Source organism: Mobula birostris, chromosome X (genome assembly GCF_030028105.1).
Source record: "Mobula birostris isolate sMobBir1 chromosome X, sMobBir1.hap1, whole genome shotgun sequence".
Classification (NCBI taxonomy): domain Eukaryota; kingdom Metazoa; phylum Chordata; class Chondrichthyes; order Myliobatiformes; family Myliobatidae; genus Mobula; species Mobula birostris.
In genome coordinates, this window is record NC_092402.1 from 42,496,499 (window position 1) to 42,508,785 (window position 12,287).

At 42.3% G+C, this 12,287-nt stretch overlaps 1 protein-coding gene across 1 annotated transcript; it reads right to left on the reverse strand.

The window, feature by feature from the left end:
* Positions 1-259: 259 nt before the first annotated feature.
* On the reverse strand, positions 260-1,236 carry LOC140191384 (heat shock protein beta-11-like). Its single transcript, XM_072248760.1, has one exon. It carries the CDS (start codon positions 1,219-1,221, stop codon positions 436-438), a length of 786 nt encoding a protein of 261 aa, XP_072104861.1. The 5' UTR covers positions 1,222-1,236; the 3' UTR covers positions 260-435.
* Between the last annotated feature and the right edge of the window lie 11,051 nt (positions 1,237-12,287).

Below are 12,287 nucleotides of genomic sequence, written 5' to 3' on the forward strand. Positions count from 1 at the left end.
ATTCTTAAGTCTGTGGAATATCTGGTGACATTCCACATCCTGTATAGGGAGATCTGGAAGGACACGGAGTAAAGGAGCTCACCTGAGACTGGTGACTGCGAAATGGAAATTCTAGTGGAATGAACGAATGGGGACAAAGATGTAGTGAACGAGAGAGCGACTCTCGAAGTTTGTGCAGGTTTAGCAACCAATATTACACGGAGTGAAAGTGTCTACAACCCGAAGGTGCATTTTAAAAGTTAATAACACACAGCAAGGATTTCCCCTTTAAGGTGTTTATTTTTAAATACATTTATATAAAATACTCGACATGAATGTAAATATTGACACAGCGATCAATCTCTGACTGTCAAGCAAACAAGAATTTACATGACATTACTGTTAAAACATACTTTTTATCTGCATTTATTGACATTTTCCAGGATTTGTTGCAAATTAGGCAGAATTGTCCATTTTTGTTTCGCTGTTCCCCTCAGTTCCTCCACTCTCCTTTTTCTGTGCTTTCTCCCCGGGATCCTGTCGGGGACTGGATGTTGTATCGGTTTCGATGTTGATCGGGACGATTCGCTCATCCAGAGAGGGCAGAGCAAGGCGCGGGGCTTGTATCTTTAACCGACCGTCCTCGGTCAAGCAACACTTCACAGCCTGGGTATCGACGTCTTCTGGCAGCGGGAATTCCCTCCTGAATTCCTCATACCTGTAGCTGTAAGAGCCGCTGCCATCGTGGCTCTTCTTCTCGTATTCTCCTGTCACCAACACTTTTCTTCCAAGGACTTTCACCTTCAGTTCTTCCGGGGAGAATCGTGGTACATGCAGGGACACAGAGAAGCCATCTCCACTCTTGCCCACTGTTCCGCTCTGACCTCCTTCGGCTCCGGCTCCGGCTCCGGCTCCAATTCTCGGTCTTTCCCCCCAGAACTCTTTGGCCAACTCCTCGAAAATTCTCTCCATGAAATTCATGCCCTTTCGCATTTCCTCCACCTGTTTCCACACGTTACATTCGAGCGGCTCAAAGACAGTGAGTGGAACGCGCCACAGTGTGTGCACAGGCTGCTGGAACAGGCGGGAGGTCTGGCAAGTCCGACAGCTCAGCATCGTTTCTGCTTCTTCTGTCACTTCTCTGAAAGGCGGCTGGTGTGAAGTGGCGGATCTCAGTTTGTGATCTGGGGCAGCTCTCCGAACACACGCCTTATATATTGCAAGGATAGAGCTGCGGACCATTCTAGAATCGGATCAGCATTGTTGGGGTCAGGACGCCGGAGCTGAAAATAACAGCGGGAGCTCAGCGTTACTTGAAATACCAATGAGCTGCTTTAATGACACATCGGACAAGCTTGATGAACGTTTGGAGTATTTTGATTCATTGATGTCATGATTAGCTGGTAGCGGACAAATTGTGTTCACATTGGATCACATCGTGCTAATGGTAGTATTTTAATTCCTGGCAATTTACTGGAAGGCAAACTGTTCAAATATTATAGGCAAATCTCTTTTTCATCATTAGAATTCAGTAAGGTGCCAATAGCAGTGAGCTGGTCTGTAGGAATGGCCATAGTCTGTCCCTAGTGTTCTTGAATTATTTGGATTGCTCCTTGAATTCCCTGCATTGCTTTGCTATGCTGAATTCACTGCTCCCACACGTGGCTCTCGAAATTTAGCTGCTTATTTAACTCCGTAATTGTGCAAGCAGCATCACAACCGTTTCAAGCCCTTCGGAACTTCAACTCTCTGGGGACTTTAGTTTGTTCCGCCTTATTTTCTTTGCTACCTATGGCTAGCAGTGCACTAGAAATAGATCAGTACGAGTCATGTGAGAATGAATGTTCTAAAACCGTTCAGGATGTTATTTGTAAACTTTCCGAACATCAAAATGCCCGTGCTTTGGAAGAATTGTAACCCTGATTTCTAATTATTAGTTTAGACTTATGTGTCACATATTTAGAAGCATAAACATCATACGGTGACAGATTTGGTAGGATATTTTGAAAGGGACAATGCCGCTTAAGCGTTATATCAGACGTGAAACCCTAAACTGTACAATACTGCCGTAGAACTATTAGTATAAAGAAAGGGTCAATGCAGGATAAAATGTCATGATTTCTAACACAGAATCTTGTAACTCATCTGCACCAGAGTTATTCTGTTGATTGTTTTAGAGTTCGAGATTTTAGTCATGGAGTCATGCGGCATAAACGAGGCTCTCCGGCTCGTCAAGTCTATGTTGCCCATCAAGGATTTATCTTTATTAATCACATTACCTCGAGCCAGCACATGACTCGTCACTTTAGACGCGAGAGTTGCGATCCAAATGTAGATGATGTTAAGAGTAGCAGTCTACGAACCCACAAAGGTAGTGCTTCGAGATTTCAACATCCCCTCGTCTAAAAAAATCTTCTGGTCCCCTCTAAACTTCTCACACTAAACACCTGCCCTTTAGTTTATGATACCTCTGCCACGAGGAAAAGCTTCTTACTATTCATGGCATCCATAATTTTATGTAACAATATACCACCTTCGCCCTTCCCACCCCTACAATTTCCTCCACTGCACTGAAAATACATCCATCCTATCAGATCCGTCCTTAATAACTGAAGTGCCCCACCCCAGATGTCGCCCTCGTACATCTCCACTGCACTCTCCATATAACCATATAACAATTACAGCACGGAAACAACAGGAATTCTGCAGATGCTGGAAATTCAAGCAACACACATCAAAGTTGCTGGTTTCTCTTACTATCTCTTCCTTCAGCTAGTCCTGACGAAGGGTCTCGGCCTGAAACGTCGACTGTACCTCTTCCTAGAGCTGCTGCCCGGCCTGCTGCGTTCACGAGCAATTTTGATGTGTGCAACACGGAAACAGGCCATCTCGGCCCTTCTAGTCCGTGCCGAACTCTTACTCTCACCTAGTCCCACCGACCTGCACTCAGCCCATAACCCTCCATTCCTTTCCTGTCCATATATTTAACTTTAAATGACAACATTGAACCTGCCTCAACCACTTCTGCTGGAAGCTCGTTCCACACAGCCACCACTCTCTGAGTAAAGAAGTTCCCCCTCATGTTACCCCTAAACTTTTGCCCTTTAACTCTCAACTCATGTCCACTTGTTTGAATGTCCCCCACTCTCAATGGAAAAAGCCTATCCACGTCAACTCTATCTATCCCTCTTATAATTTTAAACACCTCTATCAAGTCTCCCTCAACCTTCTACGTTCCAAAGAATAAAGACCCAACTTGTTCAACCTTTCTCTGTAACTTAGGTGATGAAACCCAGGTAACATTCTAGTAAATCTTCTCTGTACTCTCTCTATTTTGTTGACACCTTTCCTATAATTCAGTGACCAGAACTGTACACAATACTCCAAATTTGGTCTCACCAATGCCTTGTACAATTTCAACATTACATCCCAACTCCTATACTCAATGCTCTGATTTATAAAGGCCAGCATACCATCCTTCCTCTATTGCAGACTGCACAGTGTGCTCCAGGTGTGGCTTAACCAACGTTTTATTAAATTGCACCATCAATTCCTTGCTCTCCCATTCTGTGCCCTAGCTGGGCAAGTATCTTATCTACCTATTTTTAAACCACCTTACACCCCAGTGCTGATAGCTACAGGAATTCATAAAAACGTAATACACAAAATTCTTCTGCTCCTAAGGCCCTAGCATTCAATGTCTCTCCTACTCTTAATAGTCCTCCCTATCAGTATTAAATTCCATCTATCATTGTTCTTCCCATCTTACCTATTGATTAACACCACCCTATCACATAAACTATCCCTTACCCTATTAACAACACCAACTTTCATATCGTTTGTCAACTTACTTCCTATATTCCTACCTGTCCTTAATGTATAGAACAGCAACACTGATGCTTGTAGCACATTCCTTGTAATTTACTTCCCATCACAAAAACATCTCTCCATCATAACTCTTGCCACTCCCACCCTCAATTACAAAAACCAATTTGCAAATTTGCCCTAGATTACACAGACTCTAACCTTTTGGACCAGACTCCCACATGAAACCTTAAGTGTTCCAGCTGTGATAAAAATAATCATGGATAAGATCCTACTGAGGTCTATTTAGATGAAATCAAGTCAACTGCCCTAATCAATACAGCTTTAAAAGAATCTGCACAACTCGGTGACATTGGTGGATTTGAATAGACATACATCAAAGGCATTTTCAGCCCTCTGGCCTTAACAATCATAACTGTAGCAACTACATTCTTTGCAGCTTTCAAAACTGGTAGTATCTCACCCCCATTCCTCAACACTTAGTCTTTATATTACAGTGCCTTGTAAAAGTATTCATCTCCCAACCCTTTGTTCACATAAACAAGTATTACAACCAGAAATTTTGATAAATTTAACTGAGAATTTGTATTTGTGAATCACGTGCTCCTCCCTCTCCCCCCCCACGATAGAGCACCAAAACAGGGAAAATTGTAAAGCATGAGAAATTAATAATTTAAAAACTGAAATATCAGCAGTTCTAAAATATTCATTCCTCTTTGCTCAGTACTTAGTTGAACCACCTCTCACAGCTATTATAGCCAGTAATATTTTTGAATAAGTCTTTATTAGCTTTCCACAATGTGATAGAGCAAGGTTTGCCCACTGCTCTTTGAAAAATTGCACAACCTGTGCCTTATTATTTGGGGAGTGGTGGTGGACAGCAATCTTGAGGTTTTGCTGAAGATGTTTGATCGGGTTAAGGTCAGGACTCTGACTGGGCTACTCAAGGACATCAATTTTCTTTATTTGAAGCCACACCATGTTTGCTTTGACAGTGGATCATTGCCCTACTGAAAGACAAACTTCCTCCTCTGTTTAAGCTTTGTTTGAGGCTAGCAGGTTTTTATCCAGGATCTCTCTATATTTAGCAGCATTCATCTTCCCATCTGTCCTGACCCTGCTCCTGAAAAGCATCCCCATAGCATGATGCTACCTCGCTCAGGTGCAGTATTAGATTCTCATCCAACCACAAGATCTTCTTCCACATCTTTACCGTTTATTCTAAGTGACATTTTGCAAAGTCTGGGCAAGGATATGTTAAAAAAAAAAGCCAGGGCTCCTTCTTTGCCACTCTTCCATAAATACTCTTTTTGTGCAAAGCCTTAAGAGATTTTGGAGCTGTGAGCTGCATCTCCTGCTGCCGTCATAGTAGACTCTCTTACAAGTGCCATTCTTCTCTGGCAACTATGTTTAAAGGGGTGGCCTGACCTAGGCAGTGTGGCTGTGGTTTCATTCCCCCCCCCCCCTTTTCACAATGGACTGCACTGAGCTCTGAGATATGTTCAGTGCCTTTGAGATGGTTTTGTCCTCTTCCCCAGATTTGTGCTTCTCTATTATCATTTCCCTGACTTGCCTGGAATGCTCTTTTGCCTTTATTTTATTTTGGTTTGGTCTGTTGAAAACCTACCACACTGTTGGGCCTTACAGAGAGATGTGGTACTGTATTTATTCATATAAATTCATTAAACACAGGTTCAAATTTTCTGCATCAATGAGTTGCACTTAGGGAAAGTTAGCATAATACTTATAAATGGGATGAATACTTTTTCAGCCTCAATTATGGTTTTTAATTTTTAGTAAATTGTTTGCATGTTTCAGAATTTTTCTTTTTAATTTGACATGATGCACAATATTTAAATTAACTCAAGAAATTCCTACTTCAAATATTTTAAATTTAGTAAATGAGACAGTAAAACACGAAGCATTGTACCCAAGCAACACACATAAAAGTTGCTGGTGAATGCAGCAGGCCAGGCAGCATCTCTAGGAAGAGGTGCAGTCGACGTTTCAGTCAGGACGAAGGGTCTCGTCCTGAAACGTCGACTGCACCTCTTCCTGGAGATGCTGCCTGGCCTGCTGCGTTCACCAGCAACTTTTATGTGGGTTGCTTGAATTTCCAGCATCTGCAGAATTCCTGTTGTAAGCATTGTACCCATTTTCCTTTTACATGTATTACAGGCTATTCAAATGAAGTTTTTTTTGTTTCACTCCCTACACCTATTCATTTTAAAGTGCTGCTTAGAGTCATTGGCTTGTTTTGTACTTTTTTCAGCTTATCTAGTCCACCCCAAGCCACTTAAACTGCCTACTCCCATCGACCTTCACTGGGACCATAGCTCTCCATACCCCTACCATTTACGTACCTATCCAAAATTCTCTTAAATATTGAAATCAATCTTGCATGCACCACTTGCACTGGCAGCTTGTTCCACACACTCGTGACTCTGAGTGAAGAAATTTCCAGTCCCGTTCCTCAAACTTTTCAGCTTTCACCCTTAACCCATGACCTCTAGTTGCAATCCCACCCAACCTCAGTGGAAGAAGCCTGCTTGTACTTATCCTATCTATACCCTCAATTTTGTATAATTGTCAAATATCCCCTCAATCTTCTACATTCCAAGGAATAAAGTCCTAACCTATCCAATCTTTCCACATAACTCAGGTTCACCAGACTAGATATCCTTGTAAATTTCCTCTGTACTTTTTCAACCTTATTTGTATCTTTCTTGTGACCAAAACTGCACACATTACTCCAAATTAGGCCCCACCGATGTCTTATACAACTTCAACATAGCATCTCATCTCACGTACTCAATACTTTGATTTATGATGGTCAATGCGCCAGCTTTCTTTACGACCCTATCAACCCATGACACCACTTTTAATAAATTATGGACCTATATGCTCAATTCCGTTTATTCTAACCACACTCCTTACTGCCTGACCATTCACTGTGTAAGACCTACTCAAATCTAATGCCCCACACTTGTCTGCATTAAATTCCATCTACCATCTTTCAAATAATTTTGCCAGCCGGCCCAGATCCCACTGCAAGCCATGATGGTCTTCCTCGCTGTCCACAACACCCCCAAACTTGGTGTCTTCTGCAAATTTCTGATTCAGTTAACCACATTACCATCCAGATCATTGATTACAGATGACAACCAACAATGGACCCAGCAATAATTCCACAGCACTCCACCAGTCACAGGCCTGCAATCAGGGAGGCAACTATCTTCTACCACTATCTGGCTTCTCCCACAAAGCCAATGCCTAATCTAATTTGCTACCTCATCTCGAATGCCAAGTGATTAAACCTTCTTGACCAACCTCCAATGTGGGATCTTACTAAAGTCCATGTAGACAACATCGCTTCATCAACTTTCCTGGCTACTTCCTCAAAAAACTTTATAAGACTGATTAGACACAACCTACCACACACAAAGCCATGTTGACTATTCTTAATCAGTCCAGGTGTACCGAAACACTCATATCTGAACCCTTAGAATACCTTCCAATAACTTTCCCACAACTGATGTCAGGCTCACTGGCCTATAATTTCCTGGTTTACGTTTACAGTCTTTCTTAAAAAGCAGGACAACATTGGCTATCCTCCAGTACACCTACCAATAAGGATGTTTTTAATTTCTTTGCTAGGGCCTTGGCAATTTCTGCACTTGCCTCCTGCAGGGCTGAGGGAACACCTTGTCAGACTCTGGGGATTTATCCACACTAATTTGCCTCGAGACAGCAGACACTCCTCCTCTGAATCTGTGTAGGGTCCATGAAGTTGATTCCATTTTGTCTTATTTCTATAGACTCTGTGTCAGTCTCCTGAGTAAATACACATGCAAAAACTGCATTTAAGATCTCCCCCATCTCCTTTGGATCTACACATGGATTATCATTCTGATCTTCCAGAGACCATAAAATATAGGAGCATAATTAGGCCATTTAGCTCATTGAGTCTGCTCTGCCATTACATTATGGCTGATCCATTTCCTTTCTCATCCTCAGTATCCTGCCTTCTCCCCATATCCCTTCATGCCATGACTAATCAAGAATCCATCAACCTCTCCCTTAAATATACCCAATGACTTGGCCTCCACAACTGCCTGTGGCAACAAATTCCACAGATTCACTAATCTCTGGTTAAGGAAATTCCTCCTCGTCTTTGTTCTAAAAGGACACCCCTCTATTCTGAGGCTGTGTCCTCTAGTCTAAGACTCCCCCACCATAGGAAACATCCTTTCCATATCCACTCTATTAGGGCCTTTCAAGATTTAATAGGTTTCAATGAGGTCATTCTCTCATTCTTCTGAGTGCCAATGAATGGAGGCTGAGAGCCATCAAATGCTCCTTATATGATAAGCTTTTCAATTCTGGAATAGTTTTTGTGAATCTCCTTTGAACCCCCTCCAGTGTCAGCCCCCTCCTTCTTGGATATGGAGCCCAAAACTGCTCACAGTAGTCCAAGTGAGGCCTCACCAGTGCTTAATAAAGTCTCAACATTACATCCTTGCTTTGACATTCTGGCCCTCTCCAAATGAATGCTAACATCATATTTGCCTTCCTTACCACCGACTCATCCTGCAAATTAACCTTTCGGGAACCCTGCACGAGGACTCTCAAGTCCCTCTGCACCTCAGATTTTTGAATTTTCTCCCCATTTAGAAAGTAGTCTACCTTTTTATTTATTCTACCCAAGTGCATGATCATACACTTCCCAACACTGTATTCCATCTGCCACTTCTTTGCCCATTCTCCTGATCTGTTTAAGTCCTTCTGTAGCCTCTCTACTTTCTCAAAACTACCTGCCCCTCCACCTATCTTCACATCGCCAGCAAACTTGGCTATAAAGCCATCAATTCTGTCACCCAAATCAATGACATCTAACATAAAAAGCAGTCCAAACAGACCCCTGAAGAACACCACCAGTCACTGGCAGCCAGTCAGAAAAGACTTCCTTTATTCCCACTCTTTGCTTCCTACCAATCAGCCAATGTTCTATCCATACTAGTATCTTTCTCATAATACCATGGGCCCTTAACTTGTTAAGCAGCCTTGTGTGGCACCTTGTTAAAGGCCTTCTGAAAATCCAAGTATACAACATCAACAGATTCTCCTTTGTCTATCCTGCTCAAAGAATTCCAACAGATGTGTCAAGCATGACTTCCCCTTAAGGAAACCATACTGACAATGAGCTATTTTATCATATGTCACCAAGTACCCCAGACCACATCCTTAACAATTGACTCCAACAGCTTCACAACCACTGAGGTCAGACTAACTGGCCCATAATTTTCTTTCTTCTGCCTTTCTTCCTTCTTGAAGAGAGAAGTAACATTTGCAACTTTCCAGTCTTCTGAAACCATTCCAGTTCTAGTGATTCTTGAAAGATTACAAATGCCACCACAATCTCTTCAGTCACCATTTTCAGAATCCTGGGGTGTACACCATCTGGTCCAGATAACTTATCTACCCTCAGACTTTTCAGTTTCCCAAGAAACTTCTCCCTAGTAATGGGAACTTCACACACTTCTGCCTCCTGACAGTTTTTGAACTTCCACCAAACTACTAGTGTAATCCACAGTGAAGACTGATGCAAATACTTATTCTGTTTGTGTGCCATTTCCTTGTCTCCCATTACTACCTCTCCTGCATTGTTTTCCAGTAGTCCGCTATCTACTCTTGGCTCTCTTTTACACTTTATATATCCGAAGACACATTTTGATATCCTCTTTAATATTATTGGCTAACTTACCTTTGTATTCCTTTCCAAACCAGTTTTGGCTAGCTTCCCTCTCACATCTCTGTAATTCCCTTTACTCCACTGTAATACATATACACCTGACTTAGCTTCTTCTCAAATTGCAGGGTGAATATTATCACATTATGACTACTGGCCCCCAAGAGTCCCTTTATTTAATCTAATTAATTCCAGTTCATTGCACAAAGCCCAATCCAGAATGGCTGATTCCCTAGTGGACTCAACCACAAGCTGCTCAAAAAGCCATCTCGTAGGCATTCTAGAAATTCCCTCTCGAGATCCAGCATGACATGATTTTCCCCAATCTACCTGTACATTAAAATCCTCCATGATTATTGCAATATTATCCTTTTGACATGCATTTTTCAATCTCCCATTGTAATTTGTAGACCACATCTTTACAACTGTTTGGGGGTCTGTATACAACTCCTATCAGGGTCCTTTTACCCTTGCTGTTCCTTGGCTCTACCCACAACAATTTAACACCTTCTGATCCTGTTACTTCTTTCTAATGATTTGATTTTTTTAAAAACCAACAGAACCATGCCATCCCTTCTGCCGACCTGCGCTTTCAATACAATGTGTATCCTTAAGCCCCCAGCTATAATCTTCTTTCAGCCACAATTTAGTGATGCCCACAATTGTCATATATGCCAATCTGTAACTGTGCTACAAGTTCATCTACCTTATTCTGTACTGCACACATTCAAATATAAAACCTTCAATCGTGTATTCACCTTTTTCGATTGTCTGCATTTTACATTGCAATTCATCCCATTGACTGCAATTTTGCCCTATCATCAGCCTCTCCTTCCTAAGAGTCTCACTATGTTACTTCTATTTGTAAACAAACTACCCTATCCTCAGCACTATCACTCCGGTTCTCATTCCCCTGCCAAACTAGTTTAAATACTTCCCAACAGTCCCAGCCAATCTGTCCGCATTGATATTGGTCCCCCTCGGGTTCAGGGGTAACCCGTCCCTTTTGTACCGGTCGTACTTTCCCCAGAAGAGATCCCAGTAATCCAGAAATCTGAACCCCTGCCCCCTGCACCAGTTCCTCAGCCATGCATTCGCCTGCTACATCATCCTATGCTTACCCTCAGTGGTGCGTGGCATAGGCAGCAATCCAGAGATTACTAACTACCCTGGAGGTCCTGTTTTCCAGCTTTCTACCCAGCTGCATAAAAATCTCTCTTCAGGACCTCCTCACCTTTCCTACCTGTATCGTTGGTGCCAATATTCTTGCTGCTCACCCTCCCCCTTTAGAATGCCGTGGACCCGATCCAAGACATTCCTGACTCTGGTACCTGGGAGGCAACATATACACCATCGTGTCTTTGTTCCTCAGATTATGGAATCTCCTATCACCACTCCAGTCCTCTTCACTTCTTTACTGAATCAAGCACCAGACTCTATGCCAGAGACCCAGTCACTTCCCCCCAGGTCATCCCCCTCATTAGTACCCAAGGTGGTATACTTATTATTCAGGGGTACTCTATACTGACTGCCTGCCCATTTGCTTTCCTTCTCCCAACAGTCACCCAGTTACCTGCCTCCTATAACCTAGGGATGACAACCTCCCTGTAGCTCTTATCTATAACTTCCTCAGTCTCCTGTATGAGCTGAAGGACATCAAGCTGTAGCTCCAGTTCTGTAATACATTCTCTGAGAAGCTTCAGCTCAATGACCTGGCGCAGATATGGTTATCCAGGAAGCTGGAGGGCTCCTAGAATTCCCACATCTCAGACACAGAAAAAACACAGCTCCTGAAGCCATTCTCACTGCACCAACTGTGTCGTAACAGTCAGGGAATGAAGAACAAACAAACAAATAAATAAATCAGATATTTATCTTGCCCAAGTCTGATCTCGCCTAAGCTTGGTGAGCCTAAGCTACTTCAACATTGGACCACTCACAATGGTCAGCAACACAGACAAAGTACTGGAGTAACTCAGCAGGCCAGGCAGTATCTATGGAAAAGAATAAACAGTCGATATTTTGGGCCGAGAACCTTCATCAGGACTGGCCTTCATCACAACAATGGCTGCTCTCCTTGTGCCTTCCTTATTTTTATCCGCCCTTTCTAATGAATCCTGCTCAGTGATTGATTGCAATCAAACTCCAAAAAACTGCTGCAAAGTTCTACCTTTTGAATTGAGTGCGAGCTTACATGAACAGGTAGCTCCCTGCTCATGCTCCTGCTCAGAGATTGGTCGCAGTCTAGAGGACCAATATTACCTCTTGCAAACCTTTTGCTCTTAACATATCTGTAGAATCCTTTACGAGTCTCCTTCACCTTGCCTGATAAGGCAGCCTCATGCCTTCTTTAGCCCTCCTCAAAGGTTCAAAAGGTACAATTTAATGTCAGAGAAAGGTATACAATATACACCCTGAAATGCTTTTGCTTCGCAACCATCCATGAAAACAGAGAAGCAAATTTTTAAAAAACTCAAGTTGGAACTTCTATCACTTATGAATATGAAATAAGAAATGCACCTGTTAAGGAGGCAAAGCAAGCAAATTGGGTAACTCTTTCAAATAGGAAGCATTAAAGTCCATTCCTTATAACTTCTTAGTTACACTTTTTAGATTATAGCTGAGATACACAAATTGTAAATATTTAAGCCTTATGAATTTTAGACTTGGCTTACATTTGATTATGATCAATCTTGTACCTAAAGTACACTTCATCCATCAATTTATATTAAAT